General features: G+C 45.6%; 1 protein-coding gene across 10 annotated transcripts; it reads left to right on the top strand.

The window, feature by feature from the left end:
• Positions 1–20: 20 nt before the first annotated feature.
• LOC131104069 (mitogen-activated protein kinase kinase kinase kinase 4-like) lies at positions 21–23,383 on the top strand. Of its 10 annotated transcripts, XM_058050821.1 has the most exons (31): positions 24–244; positions 554–619; positions 7,849–7,905; positions 9,885–10,010; positions 10,216–10,326; positions 10,461–10,551; positions 10,626–10,756; positions 10,831–10,885; positions 10,962–11,040; positions 11,369–11,544; positions 11,629–11,701; positions 11,796–12,006; positions 12,231–12,392; positions 12,661–12,747; positions 13,930–14,079; positions 14,721–14,975; positions 15,170–15,261; positions 15,353–15,480; positions 15,553–15,647; positions 16,809–16,987; positions 17,094–17,202; positions 17,473–17,751; positions 19,900–20,017; positions 20,089–20,259; positions 20,333–20,476; positions 20,563–20,697; positions 20,771–20,871; positions 21,032–21,181; positions 21,263–21,422; positions 21,720–21,859; positions 21,935–23,382. In XM_058050821.1, the coding sequence occupies exons 1-31, from the start codon at positions 188–190 to the stop codon at positions 22,016–22,018; spliced, it is 3,972 nt and encodes a 1,323-aa protein (XP_057906804.1). In that variant the 5' UTR covers positions 24–187; the 3' UTR covers positions 22,019–23,382. The 10 variants fall into 10 exon arrangements, with proteins under 10 accessions (XP_057906803.1, XP_057906802.1, XP_057906807.1 ...); XM_058050820.1 differs by having other exon boundaries at positions 21–244; positions 21,032–21,422; positions 21,935–23,383; XM_058050819.1 differs by having other exon boundaries at positions 22–244; positions 17,073–17,202; positions 21,032–21,422; positions 21,935–23,383.
• The last annotated feature ends 457 nt before the right edge of the window (positions 23,384–23,840 follow it).

Genomic DNA, 23,840 nt, shown 5'->3' with positions numbered 1-23,840 from the left:
GATTCCTGCTTGAGACGCAGGCCAGGGCGGCTAGTAGCGAGCTAACAGGGAGTCCGCTGGTGCCACCTCAACATGGAGTAGCAAGAGCCCCGTGTTCACTGTCGAGAAGTGGACCACACAGAGATCAGGACAGAGACAAATGACACTTCTGTAGGTGGAAAAGGGACGCAAGGCTTGTATTTGAAAGATGGCGAACGACTCCCCAGCTAAAAGTCTAGTAGACATCGACTTGGCTTCACTGCGGGTGAGTGAGTGCTTCCGACCTGAGATCAGTGTGTTTTTCCATGCTTTCGTCGCTTTTATATGTTTTAGCTCGACAAACCACACATCATACAATGTGGCTAATGTAAATACGGCACACATGTCGCTCGTTGTCTCGGGCGAAGTGGTGGAAATGACCGCTGAGTCGTCGCGAGGTGTTGCCGCTGTCTGCTTTTCCTTTGTTCCAGATGCAGTGGGAACGGAGGGCTTTAGCGGGGCGCAACAGCTGGCTCACGCCACACAATGCTCCTCATAACACCCCATAACGCCCCATCTGTCTTTTCTCTTCCAGGACCCAGCCGGGATATTTGAATTGGTGGAGGTGGTTGGAAATGGAACCTACGGACAAGTATACAAGGTTGGTTGGAGGCGCAGTGCGTGGTCTGTCCTGCAGGAGACGGATGGTCACCACAGGCTTGTTTTCATTTTCCGCCCCTGAACCTCCGTGAGAACAAAACAACCCACAGTTTGCTAAGGGATGTCTTACAGATGTTGCCTTCAGGCTGTATGCTCACATAAAACATGACATCACTTTTATGCCTAGTTGTCTGACCCTGATTGTGACCCCGGTTGCGAGCACTGAGTCAAGAGAATGATTCAGTCCGTCTGGTGCATCACCTGTCTTATGTCACCCTGCCTTACTTACTCAGGAGGCAAAGGAAGTCTTACAGTAACTCTCGAAAGTCAGAACCCATTTTTATATCCTGGGTTGCATCAGGACTAAGGGTGCGTTCATATTTGTTCCAGTTACAATGGACTAGAGGTCGTTTGCTTTGCTTGACAACGTACACGACTGGACGGTGCTGACGTAACGCAGTTCAGCCCTGCATCCTGCACAAACCTGCATCTAAAAATCCCTGCTAAGTCAGACCTAGGCAACAAGCTAAAAGTGTGAACTCACTGTCTAGTGTGGCTGTGAAGGCGTCAGGGAGGGAGGTTTACACACCAGCTGGCATCCGTGATGCTTAAATGAGAGCATTATTTAGTTGGTCCACAAAAAAAACAACTCTAATGCTAACCAAATCGCTCTAAAGTATCATTTTTAACACATTCAAATCAGACTGAGTGTGAGCGCACCCCAAGTCCAGTTTGGTGAATGGGTATCCGCCTGTTATAATCTATACTATGTTGCACTCGGTGTGTATTCTACTGGCCCCGACTCCACCCACCGAGACAAAGACCACACAAAGACTGAGAAGAGGGCTCACTCTGTTCATGTTGTTGTTCTATGGAATGCAAAGTGCTGAAACCAATGCACAGAGTGAACTCTCTTCAGGCCTGCCTGGTGAGGCAAGGAAAAGGAACACGCTCACATGGAAATATATTCAGGCCGGCAAAATGATAAAATTATTGTGATTAATTTATTCATTCATTCATTTTCTACCAGTTTTTCCTTACGAGGGTCGCGGGGGTGCTGGAGCCTATCCCAGCTGTCTTTGGACGAGAGGCGGGGTACACCCTGGACTGGTCGCCAGCCAATCACAGGGCACATATAGACAAACAACCATTCACACTCACATTCATACCTATGGACAATTTGGAGTGGCCAATTAACCTAGCATGTTTTTGGAATGTGGGAGGAAACCGGAGTACCCGGAGAAAACCCACGCATGCACGGGGAGAACATGCAAACTCCACACAGAGATGGCCGAGGGTGGGTGATTCATTTATCATTGTCATTAATTTATCATTTATCATTATTTTCCAAAATTAATGAAAATATAAATTATAAGGCATTCAGAAGATTCATTCAAAGATGCTGTGATGATGTGTACTATTATACACTGTTTGCTAGGTTCGGTGGGAACCTTAACACGACCTACTGTTGCGGCCGGAAACCATGCCAAGTTAAAACTCGACTGAACCCCCAATGTCACTTGCTGTCTGCCCCCCGCTCCTGTAGCACTGCAAGACATTTACATCAGCATGTGTCTTATTGATGTTTTAAATTGCTTTTTTTGTCTTAGTGGGTTTACTATATTGTGCAATACGTGTGTAAAGTGACTATAGGGGTGTTATTTTATGGCTAGAGGGCTCTGATAAGTGAAAAGCAGTATTTAGAAGGTTGTAAACAGATTTTCTATATATATTTTCTATTTCCATCTGAAATTGCATATCACGGGTGGGTGACTGAGGTTTGATTGTATTACCTTTTTTTTTTTTTTTTTTTTTTAGACAAAGTTTGTACATTAAATCAGATTTTGTAGGTGTACCTTGTTGTAACTGAGTGACTACCATAAGAGCCCCAAATAATTTAGCTGTGCTTTAAGCAGCAGACTGAGGCAAGTGGTCCAATGACCCCCATCTTCTGAGAAAATGGATCTGCATGATTGTGCTTCTATGTCCGCTACACTTGAAAAATCAGGTGGTAGTGTTAAGAGCCAGAGAGAGTGGGATGACCGCGGCCTCCCCACCAGATGGGTTCTGATAAGGCCGCATGGAACAGAAAACAAAATGTACAGTGAAGAAAATAAGTATTTGAACACCCTGCTATTTTGCTATTTCTCCCACTTAGAAATCATGGAGGGGTCTGAAATTTTCATCGTAGGTGCATGTCCACTGTGAGAGAGATAAACTAAAAAGAAAAATCCAGAAATCACAATGCATGATTTTTTTAACAATTTATTTGTGTGATACAGCTGCTAATAAGTATTTGAACACCTGAGAAAATGAATGTTAATATTTGGTACAGTAGCCTTTGTTTGCTATTACAGAGGTCAAACGTTTCCTGTAGTTTTTCACCAGGTTTGCACACACTGCAGGAGGGATCTTGGCCCACTCCTCCACACAGATCTTCTCTAGATCAGTCAGGTTTCTGGGCTGTCGCTGAGAAACACGGAGTTTGAGCTCCCTCCAAAGATTTTCGATTGGGTTCAGGTCTGGAGACTGGCTGGGCCATGCTAGAACCTTGATATGCTTCTTACGGAGCCACTCCTTGGTTTTCCTGGCTGTGTGCTTCGGGTCGTTGTCGTGTTGGAAGACCCAGCCACGACCCATCTTCAATGCTCTGACAGAGGGAAGGAGGTTGTTCCCCAAAATCTCACAATACACGGCCCCAGTCATCCTCTCTTTAATGCAGTGCACTCGTCCTGTCCCATGTGCAGAAAAACACCCCCAAAGCATGATGCTACCACCCCCATGCTTCACAGTAGGGATGGTGTTCTTCGGATTGTACTCTTCATTCTTCTTCCTCCAAACACGCTTATTGGAATTATGACCAAAAAGTTCTATTTTGGTCTCATCTGACCATAAAACTTTCTCCCATGACTCCTCTGTATCATCCAAATGGTCATATGCAAACTTAAGACGGGCCTTGACATGTGCTGATTTAAGCAGGGGAACCTTTCGTGCCATGCATGATTTCACATCATGACGTCTTAGTGTATTACCTACAGTAACCTTGGAAACGGTGGTCCCAGCTCTTTTCAGGTCATTGACCAAGTCCTGTCGTGTAGTTCTGGGCTGATTCCTCACCTTTCTTAGAATCATTGAGACCCCACGAGGTGATATCTTGCATGGGGCTCCACTCCGATTGAGATTGACCGTCATGTTTAGCTTCTTCCATTTTCTAATGATAGCTCCAACAGTGGACCTTTTTTCACCAAGCTGCTTGGTAATTGCTCCGTAGCCCTTTCCAGCCTTGTGGAGGTGTACAATTTTGTCTCTGGTGTCTTTGGACAGCTCTTTGGTCTTCGCCATGTTACAAGTTAAAGTCTTACTGATTGTATGGGGTGGACAGGTGTCTTTATGCAGCTAACGACCTCAAACAGGTGCATCTGATTCAGGATGATACATGGAGTGCAGGTGGACTTCTAATGGGCAGACTAACAGGTCTTTCAGGGTCAGAATTCTAGATGATACACAGGTGTTCAAATACTTATTTGCAGCTGTATCACACAAATAAATTGTTAAAAAATCATGCATTGTGATTTCTGGATTTTTCTTTTTAGTTTATCTCTCTCACAGTGGACATGCACCTACGATGAAAATTTCAGACCCCTCCATGATTTCTAAGTGGGAGAAATAGCAAAATAGCAGAGTGTTCAAATACTTATTTTCTTCACTGTATGTAAAAGTTGAAAAACCACTCACTCAAGTGACGACGGTCTACACTGGACTCATAGCTTTCTGCGGTTTACTGATCAGCACTCAATCGGCGTATTGACAGCTGAGTGGGTCATGTGACGTGCGTGTGGTTGAAGAGCAGCTGGAAATCTTCACTGGACACCAGTTTTCACAAAGCTTATGTTGGTTTATCTTTCTGAACAAGTGGCGTTTGTCTGCAAGGCAAAGCACAACAGCCTCCCCCTTATTGGGAAAAAAAGGGTGAAGTTCCTCCCTCTCAGGCCTTTTTCTGCTTTGTCAGGCACTTGGTCACAGTCGGCAGGCCTCCTTAGCGCCATTTCTCTGTGGCTTTGTTGTTGCTTATTGATGATAATGGGGAGCAGAATAGTTTGGTTGTGACCTCCGACTTTACCTTACTGTTGCGTGTCCCCACTGAGATAATCACAGTAGCTCATGCACCACCGTTGCTTGGGTGTGGAAAGTTGGACACAGATTTTGATTGACAGCCATTATAAAAAAATAACCACCCACTTCGGCTGTGGCTGTCTCCCTGATCTAAGTGGAAGTCTGGATCTAATTAACATGAAGGCACCTGTGCATAGAACCAGGGTTGGCACACTTATTTTCTAACCAGTATAAACTAAGCACTGGGCCCCAGTGGAGGAACCGGGTCAGCACAGAGAGAAGAGTTTGTAGTAAAGAAATGGTGAGTGAGTGGGAGCGTTATGCTAGCACACGGCTGCTCTCAACTCATTAGTCATTTGTCTCCAGGTTGCATAAAAAATGCTTGTAGTGCACACAGAGGCTGTTTCTCGGTTTCCCTTTTATCATCTGGTGTCGGAGCAGCTGGCTCAGTCTGCTATCTCAGATGCCTTGCTCTGGATGGAGGAGTAATACAATAAGGTAGTCATGATAACGTAAAAACAGGCACATTGCACAAAGGCTTGAGTTCAGAGGTTTGCAGCAGGATGTACTGCAGCCTGGCTGTGACATTTTTCTCTGTACAATTTTATACAGCTTACACCCCAGGTAGCGAGTTTTTTAGGAAATTTCCATCGTACTTTTGTCATGTCGTGCCTTGTTGCGTTATTAAGCTCAGTCGTTTTTCAAAAGTTGTCCCTCTTGGTACTGCCCATTTTTGATCATTTTTGGGCTATATAGACATGGTATATACCAAAAGATTAGACTCTCAATTGGCTGGCGACCAGTCCAGGGTGTACCCCGCCTCTCACCCAAAGACAGCTTGGATAGGCTCCAGGACCCCCCGCGACCCTAGTGAGGATAAGCGGTAGAAAATGAATGAATGAATGAATTAGACTCTCATCTTTCGTCAGAAAAAAAATGTTGTTTCTACCTTTTTCCGTTCTTTAGTAATCAGCAGTAGAACACCCATAATGGAGTTAAAAGTGCCAGCATTTTGGTAAAGAAGGTGAGAAGTCCAGAAATAACTCATTGCAAAACAGGAAGGTGGTGTCCCGGTGCCACATTTTCATTTTTGTCAACATTTATTTACATTTAGAATGGGTTTTTGTTTGAATCTGGTTCCACTGTATGTATAGTAGGGTTCCCTGTGCCGTCTCACCATTAGCTTTGGGGGTGCTTGGCCTGAAAACGGTTGAGGGTCCCGACTCTAGATAGTCCAAATCAAATTTTGTCATGTGGCTGATTTAATTTTTTTCTTAAATACAGTGGCACCTTAGTTTCTGTTATTAATTCATTCCAATGGTTCATGGATATTGAAGCAGTAAGAATGGTTGGGTTATTGTCCTTCCCTTTAAGATGAGGTGCCCGAGTGGGTTGGTACTGGTGCCGAACAAAGTTTTTTCTAACACCCAACCTCCTGGTACTTTAAAATCCATCACTTTTTACACCTCCTGGGTCGTCTCCCTGGCTAATAAATGAGTCTGATTGGTTAAAGGTCCTAGGAGCCTGAGTGCCGATTGGACTGTGAAGCTCTGAGGTCACAATGTGGGGGTGTTGAATGTGTCACCCGTCCTGCTGTGGGGGTTGCAGTCCCATATTGTGTCCATCCCTTTCACTATTGTGCCAACACCAAGCAGGCTTTTGGGTTTGCATCACTCATTAGATTCACTGGAATTCAAAAATGGTGAAAATCACACATCTCTTTTGTGCCCATCTCCCCCACGATGACCCTCAGCCTAATGGGTGTCACAAGACTTGCAATGTTCTCAGCCTGAACAAAAACTGTCTGTGTTCTGGCGGTGTGTGTGCACATGTTGCTGTTTCAGCGTACGTCCTTACCAAAGTGTTTCGGTCGAGACACAGAGAACACTGGCAGACATTACGCATTATTGAAAGTGTCCTGACCATCGACTTTCATGGGCATTCCCAAGTTCCATTCAGATTCCGTGCGGGTCAGTGAGAAGTGGGTCATTGTGCTGGTATGCGGCAACGGTATGAAGTGGCATAGTGTGTGTTTGGGGGGGGCAAGCTTCTGAATGTGATGTGCTGCTGCTTCACGCGGGATCATGTGTGATAAGCATCATGTAAGGCAGCTGCGTGCAGTCGGTGCGGCCTGCGTCCTCGTTTATTGCCGACAGTGGAGATGGTGACCTTGCTCTCGTCACAAGGAAAGGTCACACGCACAAAGAATCACATGATGCGCCCCTCCCCTCCTTCCCCGTGTGACCTAGTATGGACCGTCAGTCACCTTGCACCCATGTGCCAAGTTAAAAAAGCCACTTCATGATGGCGCCAAGTGCCATACTTGACGCTGTTTTGAAAGCACGCAGTTGATTGTTGAACATTGTTGGGTGATATTCTTGTGGCTTGGGCAGTGCATCAATGCTCAGGGATTTGGCAGCCAAAGATGGCCATCTTGTTTTGTTTGCAGCAGCCAGCAACCTCCTGGGATCAAAGCGGAGCGGATTACAGATGGAAGTGTCCCTCTCATCCCTCTCTCCTGCCCCTAAGCCTTTGTGGCTTTTATTGTCCTAATCCATAAAGTATGTGGAATGTGCTTGCTAAGATGATGCTGTGTATAACGGTGTTATTACATGTGCACGTCCTCATGCTCTAGTTCAGTTCTTCTATAATATATCAGAAGTGTCAAATCTCTAAGCCATTGTTGTACGTTCATGAATGTGTCCTGACTACTAATTGGATGAAGCTGGAAAAGGGAGCGGTAACATTTTGTATATATGACTTTTGGTGGGGTCATTTGTTTGAATAAAGTGATTTTTGACTGAGCACCTTTTTGTCCTTTTCTCAAAGTCCGGGTAATATCATCACCAAAACACCACAGTCTTATGCCACTTCAAGGTGTTATTTTGTACAGACAAGTTATAATAGTTTTAAAGTGTTGTCGTTTTTAGTCCTGTATATTTAAACTATTGTTACTGACTCAGAATCTGGCACCTTTTTAGTAACAATGATTGTACAATTACTGCTATATATGTAATGGTGGCCACTTACAATCAGCAATGCTATGGAAATAGTGGGAAATATGATGGAATTTCATACTTTAATGAAAGAAACCATTTCTGCTCTTTCTCCTCACAGGGACGACATGTTAAGACCGGACAGCTGGCCGCCATCAAGGTCATGGACGTCACAGAGGTAAAGCCCAGCATTACTATGTTTAATTCAAATTGAAATTGTACTTTATTTACAAAGCACTTATCCACTCAACACTCCTATGTCATTAAATACAGGTGTCATGTTTGAACAGAATGCTTATAAAATATCAAAGCTGTACACACTGTGTGTTTCAGGTGCACATCTTTGCCACACATCTAGTGTTTTGAAGACAAGCTATAAGTATTCTAATGATGACAAGGGAGCAAGATTAAGTAACACTTTAAAAAAAGTGAGGATGATCGATGTCTCCCATGAGCGTATAGCCACTTGTAGCTAGCAAAATGCTACCAGCCAGGCATGTAAACAAAAAAGCCAGAAAGTCAAACGATATTGAAACGTGAGCGATCACACACACTGGCATAGATTGGCTGAGCATGAGACAAGCTGTCGTCTTCTGACCATTTTACAGGCGATTGTACATTCTCCCGATAATAAGAAACAAAGCGAAAGTCAACACAAGACGTGCTGCTACTAATTGGGTGAGACATACGGAAATGCCAGCAAGACAGACAGGCGATTCCGGTGCATGCTTTCAAAATAAAGCGCAATGAAACATTGAAAAATTACGTTTTCAACGTGGTCAATATGTGCGTAAATAATAATGCAGCCTTGGCTAATGAACGCATTTATTTAGGCACATGATATTCAGGTTCCCAGGTGTCCGGGAAAACCTCAAATGTAATTGACCAATTTTCCAGTCATTGAAAACAAAAATAGTTTTATTTGTCTTTATATTACACAACTTCAGCGGTCATTAAAAAAAAACCCTGGTTACATTGTGCTTATATTTTATACACAGTTATGATGAATCAATAGCATTACATTACATACGTTAGAATACCAATAACACCATCATTTCACAATCACAGTGGCCTTTTTCTTCTTTGGTGGTTCAATTTGCACCTGTGTGAATAGATGAAAAATTGACTTGCAATGTCTGTCACAAAATGTGAGCATTTAGTAGAGGGCTGGCGTGTCTGCTGCCGCTCCCCACATGTGTCACTATGATTCACACTGATTGTCTGACAACTGCTTTGTGTTCACGGTTAACCAGAATTAAGATTATTGCCCAACTGTTTGCTGTTCTGTGTGAGCGGACACAGGTGTGGCAAGCCAGTCATCTCGCTTATCGCGTGCCCGCCCCTTTTGTCTGTTCATTGTGGAGATATTGCAGACAGACACACTGACCCACATTCTTAAACATAGACGCTCCTCGCCACCCTGCAGGCCTTGGGCGGAATATGGATGCCTTTCCACTTCCTGTCTCTCTTTTGCTTTGCAATATAACAAATGCTCCAGTCAGGTGCTTGTGGTAGATAAAAGCTTATTATCATCACCAAGTCTTGTCTGTGACTGTGAGACGAGTGGTGATGAGGCTTTTGCAGCCAGGAGTGTAATAATCCAACAGCTGCACAGCACAGAGGGTCAGATGGGGGAGGTGGTGTGTGTGAGTGTGTGTGTGTGTGTGTGAGAGAGAGAGTGTGTTTATGCGCACGCGCACACAAAGCTTACATCACAGAGGCAGCCAACTGCTGTTGTGCTAAAGGTGACGTCTGCACAACATGAAGACCACAATCCGCTTGTCAATCACCACAATTAGGGTGTAGGTGTATTCAGTGTGTTCTCCAGAGCTTTTGCACTGCAGACACATCTGACCTGACCTTCTGAGGACACTTCAAAGGTTGTGAATTATTTATGAACCATTTGATTTGGGTGGAGAATTTCTCATCAATCCAACATATATTTAGTTACATTTATCTTTTTCAATGGATTACACACAGTAGAGACTCGACCATGCATCATTAATCCCAAAACAGAACTGGGTCTCCAATCTCTACAGTTGACCAAAACTCCCTGGAAGTGATTTGTGTTTGATGCAATATGATATACAGACACACACACACGTTTTTTCTACCTTGTAATGTTGAAGAACACAACACATCGCTGTCTGTTTGCAGGATGAAGAAGAGGAAATTAAATTGGAGATTAATATGCTGAAGAAGTATTCCCATCACAGAAACATCGCCACCTACTACGGGGCTTTCATTAAAAAGAGCCCACCAGGACATGACGACCAGCTTTGGGTAAGTCGTCCAATCCATACAAGAATGCTAAGCTGTTGGAGAAGGGAGAAAATCATCAGCAGCAGCTGTTTAGAAAGCACGCTTATTTGAGTTATCTTAAGACGACAGCCACACCGCCTGTCTTATTATTTGGGTCAGATGGGTTTATCTCCTTTTTATGAAGGGAAAAAAAAACTTTTTACATTTTTTTATATTTTTGTGTTAGTTGGTGATGGAGTTCTGTGGAGCTGGTTCTATCACAGACCTGGTGAAGAACACTAAGGGGAACCAGTTGAAGGAGGACTGGATTGCCTACATCTCCAGAGAAATCCTTCGAGTGAGTGCTCTTTTCCTCTCTTGGTATTTGCTCGTCTTTTTTGTAACCGATTCTTACTTTCACGGTGAGTCCAAACAATACAGTGCTTATTAATCCTCCAAGTCACTCATCTGCTCTGTCTCCATCCTGGGCAGGGTCTGGCTCACTTGCATGCCCACCATGTGATCCACCGTGACATCAAGGGACAGAATGTCCTGTTGACTGAGAATGCCGAAGTGAAATTAGGTAAGCGGAGATGCAAGCTGTCACTTTTATTTGTCGGAAAAGAGTTACAAACAATCAAACCTCCGCCTCCCCAGTGGACTTTGGTGTGAGTGCCCAGCTGGATCGTACCGTAGGCAGGAGAAACACCTTCATTGGTACTCCCTACTGGATGGCCCCTGAAGTCATCGCCTGCGACGAAAACCCTGATGCGACCTATGACTACAGAGTAAGACCCTCTGTTTCAGCAGTGGCTACCTGGTGGTGTGAGCATGTGTGCTTGACGCTGTAGTTTTCTTGTAGAGTGACCTGTGGTCTTGTGGCATCACGGCCATTGAGATGGCGGAAGGCGCCCCACGTAAGGGCTTCTTTTTACTATTTTTTTTTGTTTGTTGCTTCAACCTGTTAATATATATCCATGCATGTTCTTGTAGCGCTTTGTGACATGCACCCAATGAGAGCACTCTTCCTGATTCCAAGAAACCCTCCTCCGAGGCTGAAATCCAAAAAATGGTAAGTAGTAGTTCCATTTTAACTTACATTTTTTTAAATCATATCAGCCAGGATTCTTTAATGATTTTATGTCCTTTTCCCCCTCAATATTCTCACAAAATTATTCGGCTCCAGGGCCGTACTTTTGACATCAAATATGTGGTTTGGTCTGCAACTTAACAGAAAAGAGTAGAAAATGTTTCTCACAGTTTTCCAAAGTCAAAGATAATGTGTGTAATAAGTTATACCCCAAACGTATTCTTTCCGTTGCACGTTCCAACCCCTCCACTCATCACTGTGTTGAGTTTCACAGTTTGGGTGAAATCTCTTGGTGCTGTCTCTCTCATAGGTCCAAAAAGTTTTTCAGTTTCATCGAGAGCTGCCTCGTGAAGAACTACACACAGCGGCCGCCAACAGAACAGTTGCTCAAACACCCCTTCATCCGAGACCAGCCCAATGAGAGGCAGGTCCGCATTCAGCTGAAAGACCACATTGATCGCACCAAGAAGAAGAGGGGTGAAAAAGGTACACGGGTCTCCCGAATTCTGAAGATCACACTGTTGTAGTGAGATATTTGCATCACTTAGATCACTGTCCTCCTCCCTGCAGATGAAACGGAGTATGAGTACAGTGGCAGTGAGGAGGAGGAAGAGGATCCCCCAGAGCAGGAGGGAGAACCAAGGTTTGCTTCCAGCGCTGTTTCTACTTTTCAGCCATTGTTCAAACTAAGTGTCAAGGCACAGTTTAACACTTGTGCGATGACTGTCATGACCCAGCTCCATCGTTAATGTCCCGGGTGAGTCCACGCTGCGAAGGGACTTCATCCGCCTGCAGCAGGAGAACAAAGAGAGGTCAGAGGCACTTCGTCGTCAGCAACTGTTGCAGGAGCAGCAGCTTCGCGAGCAGGAAGAGTACAAGCGTCAACTACTGGCTGAGAGGCAGAAGCGTATTGAGCAGCAGAAGGAGCAACGACGGCGACTGGAGGAGGTTAGGTTCTATTAGAACTCCTGAGGCGGAACAGAATGACCTCCGTGATGTTTGTATGATGGACACTTTCTACTCTGCTCTCTATTACTTACGTTGATTAACTGACTTTACTTTGACTTTGTGCATTGTTTCTCCATCTGCTACGAAAGGAATGTAACAGTGGCAATTTAATGTGATATACGTATCCACGAGAACACAGTGTCACATTCATTTGAACCTTGCAGCAACAGAGACGCGAACGGGAGATGAGACGGCAACAGGAGCGGGATCAGCGTCGGCGGGAGCAAGAGGAAAAGAGGCGCATTGAGGAGATGGATCGCAGGCGCAAAGAGGAGGAGGAGCGCCGGCGTGCTGAGGATGAGAAGAGGAGGAATGACCGTGAACAGGTCTGTTAAAAACGTAGTCACATTTCACACCGCTTTTTCAGCTTTCAACGCACAGTAAAAAAGTCATGACAAAGAAATATAAAAATATATAAACACATCACTGTTGTCAGCTGAGATAGACTCCAGCCAAGCAGTGATGCTAGTAAGGATGGCTGGATGGGCCTGACAGCCCGTTATATTCAAGTATTTTTTGAGCTCTCAGTGGAGAAAGGAGAGACCTGTGGATTTAGTAATTTGAAGACTGCTCCCCTTGGCTTATGATTGACAGGAGTACATCCGACGGCAGCTTGAGGAGGAACAGAGGCACTTGGAGATGCTACAGGAGCAGCTTCTACGTGAACAGGCCATGTTGTTGGTCAGTACAACTAATTACTTGCGTGCAGTGTATACTTGCTTGTCTGTCACTTCACACACACACACACGACTTCATCTCAATTGACTCCAGGTCTGTGTTTATCTATTCATGTTTGAGAGGACCGTGGAAGTTCTGGGACAATTCCACCTAGCAAGTCTTCTGTTTGATTACACATTCTGCGTAGAATGTACTATGCATTTTTTTTTTAATGATTGAGTAGACCGCGTTGAATCCCCCCTACTTGAATCCTGCCCCACTCTGCGATAGGAGTTCAAGTGGCGTGAGCTTGAGGAGCAGCGCAAGGCTGAGCGGCTTCACAAACGGCTGCAGCAGGAACAGGTTTACCTGCTGTCACTCCGCCGTGCATCCCAACAGCGGCTTGGCGACAAGGCCAAAGTTCCCGCAGACCATAGCAAACCCCCAACAACCTCCCCACCCCCCGACAGAGTCCTCACCCTGCCCCCACAAGCTCTGCTCCTTGGCAGTGCCGTTGCCAGGGAGTCGTCGGAGAGCTCTGGTGTGCCACAGACGATGCACCCTGACTGCGTTAAAGCTCAGGCGTCCGTGTTGGAGCAAAGTGACTCTGATGAGAACGTCAACAGCAGGCTCACCTCCCGTAGTCCCAGCCCCCCTCATGAACCCACCATTGACTCCACACCTCCCCTGGGAGAACATGCTGAGCCTGATAGACCTGTCAATCATCCTCCACAGCCTATCAAAGAGGTGAACCGCCTCGTTGGCTCTGACCGCCCTGCTGCCTGACCTTTCCATCTTCTCCTCCTCGCTTGTCTTTGCTCCGCTGCTTTGACAACAGCGACAGGCGGTGCCAGCAAGATAGTCGTCACCATTTCTCTTTGGGAGACCAAACTTTGGGAGACTTATGGCTGTGCTGCCAATGCCAGTTGGTCCGCTGCATGTAAACGGACAAAGCCCAAACTAACAAGCCGCGACACGTCATTAACATTTTCCTCCCTTTCATTATTCAAAAATAATTATTCAATGTTGAGAAGATAGTATCTATGTGTGTCTGCGCAGCTTTAAGCATGACTCATCACCCTAGCCACTCGTATGTAGCGAAAAAAGAAGCGTGCTGACTGTGATGGACATTTTGAGATGAATTCTCAGCCCTCCTGTTTCCCAAACTCACCTCATTGTTTGTCCCTTGTGGTTTTCTCACCCCAGGCTGATGAACGGTACCGTAAGAATATTCAGGGCTCCCCTCAGACCGCCCCTCCTCCCAAGCAACCCCCTCTGCCCCCCCGCTCTGCTGAACCCTTCTCCAACGGTAGCTCATCTGAGGCGTCTGCCATGCACCGGCCCATGGAGCCTCAGGTAGCCCCTCCACTTCATCCCTCCTCTTTCCTTCCACACTCCTGCATAAACCAAAATGTGAACATTGTCGTTGATAAACACCTTGGGAATCAATTTCATGACTATTTGGCTTCATTTGTGTATTTTGTACTTAGCATATGTAAAAACTACGTAATTCATGTATACTCAAGACTTTGTTGGGAGGAGCATATACAAAAGATGAGCCCACAACCTGCATGTTTTAAAATGAACGCGTACTTAATACCATGATTACTGTAAAGATTATAAATGGGTACTGTTTTAACTTTATCCAACATTTGTGCCAAAATGAAACTTGAAATGAAATGGTGCATAGTTGTCGTTACTTGCACAATATCAATTCAATACCTCAGCAGGTGGCTGAGTCTGCATTCATTTAGTGCAGAAAAGTGCATGAAATTGGGTTTTGGTACCCATCCTGAGTGAAGGTTGGTCATTTTTGTGCTATGGTTTTCTTCAATTGTCATACCGGAGCGCAAATGTATGTGTTAACATTAATGTCCAACTTTCGTCAATCTTTGTTTGGTGTTGTCTCCTGTATGCATGCGCACGTATGTGAACCACGCATCTTCCCTCATGTCTCAGTGTGTTTCACCCCCTTCCCCCTCCCCCACTCCTTAAAGGTCCAGTGGTCTCACCTTGCCGCTCTAAAGAGTAGCAACAGTGCTGCCCCTTCTCCGCCTCCTCCTCCTCCGCCTGTGGTCGCTCGCTCCCAGTCCTTCAGTGAGCCCGGTGGTGTTACTGCTAACTTTGCACAACTCCACATGCGCTCCCAAGATCCCCACCATCACCACCCATCGCCTGCCCGCACTGATCCCCAGCCCCAGCCGCCCCTCCACCAGCCTCAGGCCCCACCCAGTGACGAAGTGCCACCCAAGGTAAGGAATCAAGAGGGCTCCTTCCCCTCCCCTGGTGTGCTCCCCTCAGTTCCCTCATTCTCATGTCTGTCACTCCACTGACCATGCTGCCCAGTCGCAAAATGTCTATTTGACAATGCATGTGAAAAGTGTCTGAATTGTGGTGGGCGGCACTTTCACACTCATAAAGCAAGCATTGTGTATGTCTTATCTAGGTACCTGTGAGAACAACGTCCCGATCTCCTGTACTGTCGCGCAGAGAGTCTCCACTACCATCGCAGCCTAGCGGCCAGAGGAGCACATCTGGGTAAGTAGAGAGGACATTAGAATAAATAGTGATAGCCTTAAATGTTTTTGGGTGTGTTATTGAACTTTGGACCACTATTACTTTGGAATAGAAATGTGGAGCACCGCCCTCTGTGGGACCGTGTGGAGAAGCTGCAGCCTCGACCTGGCAGCGGTAGCTCCTCTGGCTCTTCTAACTCCAGCTCCCAGGCCAGTCCTGGGGACCGCTTCAGGCCACGCTGTGAGTCCCCTGATACTGTACTCTGACACAAATCCAACGGCCACTAATGCTGTTGCTTCTTCTCTTCTGAAGCGTCCTCCAAATCTGAAGGATCGCCTCTCCAGCGCCCTGAGAATGTTCCCAAAAAAACAGACGAAAAGAATTTGGCTAGGCCTACCCGACCTGCCGTAAGTAGAACATTTTAACAACATTTTATCGTATTTTCCGGGCTATAAATCGTTCTGGCGTGCAAGTCTCATCAGTCAAAAAAATCTGTCATGAAGATGGAAATAACATATACTGTAGGTATTTATGATTGAGCAAAGAAGTCCAAGAGAAGATGATAAAACCAGCGGGAGGGGGCAATGTTTACACCAACATGGCTATATGGAAACAATAAAAACATACCTGTTTCATAAAGACACTTTCAATAGGTAATTTCAATTACGGCGGTCTAGTGGTTAGCGCGCAGACCTCACAGCTTCAATTCCACCCTCAGCCATCTCTGTGTGGCGTTTCTGTGTGGAGTTTGCATGTTCTCATGCGTGGGTTTTCTCCGGGTACTCCGGTTTCCTCCCACATTCCAAAAACATGCTAGGTTAACTGGCGGCTCCAAATTGTCCATAGGTATGAATGTGAATGTGAATGGTTGTTTGTCTATATGTGCCCTGTGATTGGCTGGCCACCAGTCCAGGGTGTACCCCGCCTCTCGCCCAAAGACAGCTGGGATATGCTCCAGCACCCCCGTGACCCTCGTGAGGATAAGCGGTAGAAAATGAATGAATGAATGAATGAATGAATAAATTTCAATTACACCCGTACCTGGTCCAGTGGGCAGAAACAGATCCAACAGCTATATTTTACTGAAAATCTGAAAAAGTGGCAGGACCAGAAAAACTATGAAAAGTCTGAAAAACTCACTGATGTGTTCCTTCACATGAATACAATGTTTGGTGGTCGGCCTGCATCTCTCCCACTGAAACCCATGCTCTGCAACAACCAGGAAGTGAGAAGGCATTTCGCCATGTAGACATTAACGCATTCACATGCGTGCGCACACAGTTTCTTTGCAAATGTGAAAATTATAACTAATTCTTGGTGCTATTTGTTTAAAGAGTTATTTTTGTGTAAAAACAACCAATTTTTTGTGTTGTTTTTGTCGTGGCATCGTTATTTAGACATTTTCTTTGTAGGATGAATTGAGTAATAATGTATGCCTGCACACTTCCTGCTTTGCTCTGTTTGTGTATGCAGTGGCTGAAACCTCCAACGGTGGATTTTTACGCAATCACAATGAAACGTGTGCTTCTTTTCCTGTCACCTTACTCATCTTTTTCACCGCTCCTCAGGACCTGACAGCCCTTGCTAAGGAACTCCGTGCAGTGGACGACGTGCGGCCTCCCCACAAAGTGACCGACTACTCTTCCTCAAGCGAGGAGTCCGGCACCACCGATGAGGAGGACGATGAAGAAGTAGATCAGGAGGCAGGGGAGGAGTCCACTTCGGGTGCTGAGGACTCTCGGTCTGGGTAGGTACCTTGCTGTCTTTTTTTGTTTTGTTTTGGGTTTTTTTGACAAAGATTTTGTTAAAACGGGTCTGATTGTGGATGTCAGATCCTCTCATGGCTTCCACAGGAGGATCAGTAATGGAGAAACTGTGTCTGCCAAAACTATGCTTGTGGAAGACTCAGAGAGTGAGCAGGCCACTACACCCTCTAAGGATGGTACACTGGTCATCAGACAGGTAGGAAGAGGAGATGAGAAGATCTTTATCGGCACACAACTGTGACTTCCATCAGTAGAAACATCATCTACCCTTGTTTAGCATTTTCATCCACTAATTCATCACTATCCTCCATTTTTGTGTGAAGTATATACTGTAAGTGTATCACCATAGACCCACTGAGAATATGTTGTTGGAAGAAGAGGATCTTAAAGACACAAAGCTGCACGCTGCCTCATCTCACCTCCTGCTGCTACCTGAGCCCAAAAGTGTGCCTGTTCTTGCTTGCAGAGCACCGCTGACATAAAGCGGTTGGTCAGTCTCTCCTCTTCCTCTTCCCCGGCCGGCCCCGCTCACGGCCAGCCCCTACCCCCAAGCCACACCTTCCAAGAGAAAAATGGCTTCGCTGGCCGCATTCACCACCTACCAGACCTTATCCAGCAGAGCCATCACTCCCCATCCTCTTCCACATCCATGCTTTCCTCCTTCTCCTCCTTCTCATCATCTCCAAGTCATGCCAGTCTGGCCACGTCCCCACAGAATCCCCTGGACAAGCTTGTTGCCATTGAGGTACGTGGCCCTCACTCCGCTGAGGCCAGCAACGCAGGAATGGACTGCGGGCGTGTTCAGGCTCGGATATACAGGCGGCCAATCTGGGTCAAGTAGCAGTTGCATGTGTTTTCAAGTTGTTGGAGTTCAAAATTTATACTAGCCACTAAAGTAGTATAACATTTAATCCTGACTAGAAAGTGAAACGAGATCGCTTTGCAGTGATGCCTTCATGCTCACACGCTGGGTGGCCTCTAACTTAAAAATAAATATCCAGGTTCAGGGTTTGACTGTCGCCATCATTAGTCAACATTTATAACTGCACAGGCAAAGAGTCAGTGAAATGTTATCATTTCGAATTTCATTTCCTTTGTTTTTTGTTTATTCTACAAAGCTAAATGAAAACCGAAACATACGAGGCAATTTTTTCTATAGAAAGTAATGTCAAGCCAATTATACTCCAACAAATGAATGGAAATATACAAAATAATTATAGATTAACATGCAGAAAACAATGTGAAGAAATGACGCGTTCAGGAGTGTTTACCTTTTTTTTTTTTTGCACTAGCAACCTTCTTTGGCCCTGTGACAAATTATTTCGCATTGCGCTCAATAACAGTCAGCAGCATGTAGGGTGCTTTGTTTGGGCACTCGATTCAGCGGAACGATACAGCACAGGGCAACAGGACTAAAATGTTTCATGCAATATCGTATCAAAACAGCGACAGTGTACGAAACTCGAACAAAAGACAAAGTTAGAGCCATCAGGTGCCCAATTAAAATGTCTGAATTGAAAACAAAGGGTCCACTGTATTTGTAAACGGTAACAGACAAAAAAGTTTTCCGAGCCTGTATAAAACCCAGAGTACCATCCTGGTTGTTGGGTCAAGCATCTCTGCATCTCCTGGCTTCGCTCTGCCTCTCTTCTGCCTCCCTGTGGCCAAGCTGATGCCTGCTGCTAACACGGCTGCCTCCTGGTGGTGGAGCACAGTCACAGCAGGGAGGAAACCTGCTCGGAACTTCTTAGGGTGAACTAACAAGCTTTGATTCCCAGTAACGTGTTAGAGGGCTTTTTTCCTTCTCCATTACTACCTCAAACAAGATGCATCTTGGTGGTGAATTTAGGATCCTCTTCTGCCTGCACCTAATCATGAGCAGCCTTATCACCATGATTTCTGCCTTTTCCGCTTTGTTGTCTGTGTTAACCTCAAAACTGCACTCATCTCCACTTCATTTAGATGTTTTTGACATGCTTGTGTGTCTACTATTTATTTTCTATAACGCTTGTCTCTCACACAAAGAACTTTGTATTTGTGTTACCAGGTAGCAACTTGCGTTGCACAATTGGTACTATTTTAAGTGATACAGGTGGTCCTCCGTTTACGTCGTTTTGTGCTTGCATATGCGCTTTATGTTCAGTAAAGGCGAGATTAGCTCAAGGATGAGTAGTATTGGCCACACATGCCTCAATCGCATGACTCTCGTTTTATGGATGTGGACCTACTGGCTACTGTCACCCGAACCACGCCAAAAAACATCAGCAAGCAACTGATCTCTGTGGTTACGCAGTCAGGATACATGTGGTGTTCACAGACAGTCAGAAATCACATAACTTTAACAGTACAGTAAACGTCGTTCCAGGTCGCTGATCTGTGGGAAGAGGCGGGGGCTGCTAGGACACACACAGCAAATGAGTGGATTCTCACGAGGAGCAATTCAATTTTGTAGAAATTAGGAGGGGAAATAAACACAACTAATTTGCCCACCTCAGCATATTCACCCGACCCTCTGGGGAAAAACTCAACACTCCCTGAGACGCCAAAGAAATGTTGCTGTTTAATACAGTTGAAAAGCCAGCATTTTAAGAAATGCTGCAAACACTTGAAAGACGGTATGAATTGCCTTTGAGAAAAAACACGTCACGAACCGCAATCCCACAGCTTTACGAAGATGAAGGAAATATTGCACTATTAATATAATGCTTATCACCTCACCCCAAGTAATAACCCAACTAGTGGCTTTATTACTGGGGCTTCACCTCAGACTAACACCAAAAGTGGTCTGGCATCGGAACTGGTACGTAACCCGAGGACCACCTGCAAGAGAGTGATGACCATTATGTCGTTAGCTCCATGTCGAGTCCATTATTGTTATTCCTGTCTTGGACAGAGCCAGTCGGAGAGCAATTCCATGTCCAAACACAAATCTTCCTCCTCCTTCACTCCCTTCATCGACCCTCGTCTTCTCCAGATCTCCCCATCCAGTGGCAGCTCACTCAACAACATGGGTAGGTCAGAAGTTTTCTTCTCTGTGTGTTCGAATGCATTGAGGAGAACCGTGTCGCCTGTCTGCACACAGCTGGATTTGGGCAGGACGTGCGTCTAGCCGACCCGTTGAGGTCTGACCCGTCCCGCAAAGGCTCGGTGGTTAATGTCAACCCTGTCAACACACGCCCGCCCAGCGACACGCCAGAGATCCGCAAATATAAGAAGCGCTTCAACTCGGAGATCCTGTGCGCCGCTCTTTGGGGTAAGTTGGCTTTGTACCATGACGTCACAGTTCTCCTCGGGCAGGAGTCGCTAAGCCACGTTTGCAACAACAGGCGTCAACCTGCTGGTCGGGACTGAGAGCGGCCTGATGCTGCTGGACCGCAGCGGTCAGGGGAAAGTGTACCCGCTGATCAACCGGCGGCGCATCCAGCAAATGGACGTGCTGGAGGGACTTAATGTCCTCGTCACCATATCAGGTACAGGCATCACATCTCCTGGATCTCCTTATTGATGAAGCAGAAAACGTGACAAAGCTTTGGCATGACTCTGTGGTTTCTTCCAGGCAAAAAGAACAAGCTCCGTGTTTATTACCTGTCGTGGCTTCGGAACAAGATCCTGCATAATGACCCGGAGGTGGAGAAGAAGCAGGGTTGGGTTAATGTGGGCGACCTGGAGGGCTGCGTTCACTACAAAGTTGGTACGTGGGCAGAGGTCCAAAGTTCTGGCTGAGAGGAAGCCATTCCTTGTAATTGGGTGACTTTGTGTTTCAGTCAAATACGAGAGGATAAAATTCTTAGTGCTGGCCTTGAAGAACTCTGTGGAGGTTTACGCTTGGGCCCCCAAACCGTACCACAAGTTCATGGCCTTCAAGGTGAGCAGGACCATCCAGTCAGATACAGCGGCGTCACGGTTTTCAGCATGAATCCAAAAATTAGCATCTTCAGCAATGATTTTTGTCGAAAACCGAGGCTTCACTGCAATTTTGTTCCTCTGTTTGCCGACCTACTAATGTCATCTTGGCTTGTTTGAAGTCGTTTGGCGACCTCGTGCACAAGCCTCTCCTGGTGGACCTGACGGTGGAGGAAGGTCAGAGGTTAAAGGTCATCTATGGCTCCTGCTCAGGCTTCCATGCTGTGGATGTGGACTCGGGCGCCGTCTATGACATCTACCTACCCACTCACGTAAATGCCCCTCTCAGTGACCCCCCCCTCACATTCCTCATTTTCCCATCCCACCTTCAAAGCACCTGCCTCGGCTTTCAGATCCAGACCAGCATTCAGTGCCACGCCATCATCATCCTGCCCAACACCGATGGCATTGAGCTGCTCGTGTGCTACGAGGACGAGGGCGTATATGTCAACACCTACGGGCGCATCACCAAGGACGTGGTGCTGCAGTGGGGGGAAATGCCGACTTCAGTGGGTAAGTGAGGGACGTTGTTCGTTACAGCCATGTTTAAAGCGGCTTTAGGTTCAGGTACGAGTTCCGTTATTAGATTGTGATTTATCCTATACCTAATTTATATCTAAATTAACTACACAAGACCCACTCAATACAAGAACAGTAAATAAACTATCAAACTTTCCATCTCAATACTACAAGCAGTACACTGCCCGGTTATTATGTCCATCGTGTGAATTTACGGGAGCGCCTACGTAACCACAAGATGATAAAAATGTAAACCGAGGCGCACCTGTAATGCGGTCTCCCTGCGTGCAGCCTACATTAGGTCAAACCAGATCATGGGCTGGGGCGAGAAGGCCATCGAGATCCGCTCGGTGGAGACCGGCCACCTGGATGGTGTCTTTATGCACAAGAGAGCCCAGAGACTCAAGTTCTTGTGCGAGAGGAACGACAAGGTACGGCGTGCCTCAACTCGGAGGGGATGTCATTGTGTAATAGAAAAAGTCTGAATTGTTACTTGTGTCCTCCAGGTATTCTTCGCCTCGGTGCGGGCGGGTGGTGCTAGTCAGGTGTACTTCATGACACTGGGACGCACTTCACTCATGAGCTGGTAGTTACCAACGCCATGACGGCGGCGATGAAGATGCTTGCTCATACGTGTTTGGACGATATTGAATAGCCAACGGGGGGGTTGGGTGTTGCGTTTTGTGTGTGTGTGTGTGTGCGCACGCGCAGAGCGTGTTATAGTAAACTATATTCTGACAGAACATCCTTTGAGCCAGGCCTGCCTCCTCTCCTTGACCTTTTGTGGGATGTGTACATGTTTAGTGTCCTTGTGCAGCCTTGCATTGTGTGTGCTCGTGCGCAAGGCCAGTGCAGGAAGTGCTGCGCGTGTGCACAGTTGAGGATGAACCATGCACACGCCGCTCATTGTTTGGTTTGTTTTTGGTTCAGGTGGTGCAAGCTCCTCCTCCCACTCAACGGGTCGCTAAACACTTGTTTGCCTTCTTGAAGGTGTTGTGGTGGACCATGGTGATCATGACAGGGTAATGGGTTATCAGCTCCACCACCTTCCAAGCATGCCTCACAACGTTGCATTGGTCCACAATCTTCTTAATACACTGTATATTTCCTATGTGCTGATCATCATGCTTATTTATCATCCACCAAACAATGTAATGGACCCAAATTTGTATTGTTTTCATTCTTTCTCAAGGTGGATTGTTAAGGATAAACTGTGAATTAGATTTACAGAGTCAGCAGGTGACCACAAAGGATCAAAGCTTGTGCATGTGCGAGCGTCACAGTCCATGGACACTGTAGCTCCCAAGTCCAGGTTGCCTTATTAACGTCTCCAGCAGAATGAAACTGCTGAAACTCCTTATGTAGGTTTTTATGAAGCCTAAAAGTTGAAGGAAGGCTTTAGTCGGATACAATAATGGACCTTGTTTTTCCGGGTTTCACCTTTTGGTCTGTTTCCTGTGTTTATTTGTTTGTGTCGCATCTCCCATCAAATTTGCCAAGGCTGCTGTCATTCGTCGCATTCATTTCCAACTTCCCCAGCTCATCAGCATGGTGGTGCCTTCACTGACCTCCCACACACAGAGAGAGAGAGAGAGAAGCGGATAAGACCAAAAGTGCAGCAGAGTTACAAAAAACACTCCAAATGATGAAAACCCAAGTGGCATATTTTTAACCCGGACTTAGTTTTTAGTCTCGACCGTGTATCCCTTCAGATAAGTATGCGACTGCTGTGGTTTTTAAATAGTAGTGCACACATTATGTTGAAATGTTTACAGACGTCATTGTTTTGTCAAACCAATGTGCATCAATATGAATATTTATGGATCATTTGAGGGCAGTTTTCTGTATTTTCTATTCCCTTTTGTACTATCATTTAGGCGGTCATGTACAGGAATAAATAAACATTTGCTCACGTGATGAATGACACAAATCCAGACTCCACTGATTTTTATTTTTACTACCATTGGGTGTTTCTGTTCAAACCTCTATAATTGATGTCCCCTTTGTGTGTACTATGGGAATACCATGTCTTCCTCAAGGTCTTTTTTTCCATTTAACAAAAGCTGAAATAATTTACAGATAAGTGTCATTTTCTACAGGGCATCATTTCTGGAGAGTTAAGTGCGGCCTGTGATACATTCTAAAAACATTTCAACACAAAAAAACTTCAAAAATCAGTAATTTTCCAAGAATAAAGTCAATATATTAAGACAAAAAAGTTGAAAATAGTTTTTATGAGGTATAAACAATCATGTCATAAAATGAGAAAAATATCATTTTAATAACACAAGCTTCAAATATTAATGAAAGACTAAAGTAGGAAAAGCAAACGGAGTAAGGTTGTAATTTTTGTCAAATTGGGTTGCAGAATAAGTCAATGTTACGAGAAAACAGCAAAATATGAGAATAAAG

This window comes from Doryrhamphus excisus, chromosome 16 (genome assembly GCF_030265055.1).
Source record: "Doryrhamphus excisus isolate RoL2022-K1 chromosome 16, RoL_Dexc_1.0, whole genome shotgun sequence".
NCBI lineage: Eukaryota > Metazoa > Chordata > Actinopteri > Syngnathiformes > Syngnathidae > Doryrhamphus > Doryrhamphus excisus.
Note: the sequence above shows the minus strand (reverse complement) of the source record. Positions and strands in the feature narration are given on the sequence as shown.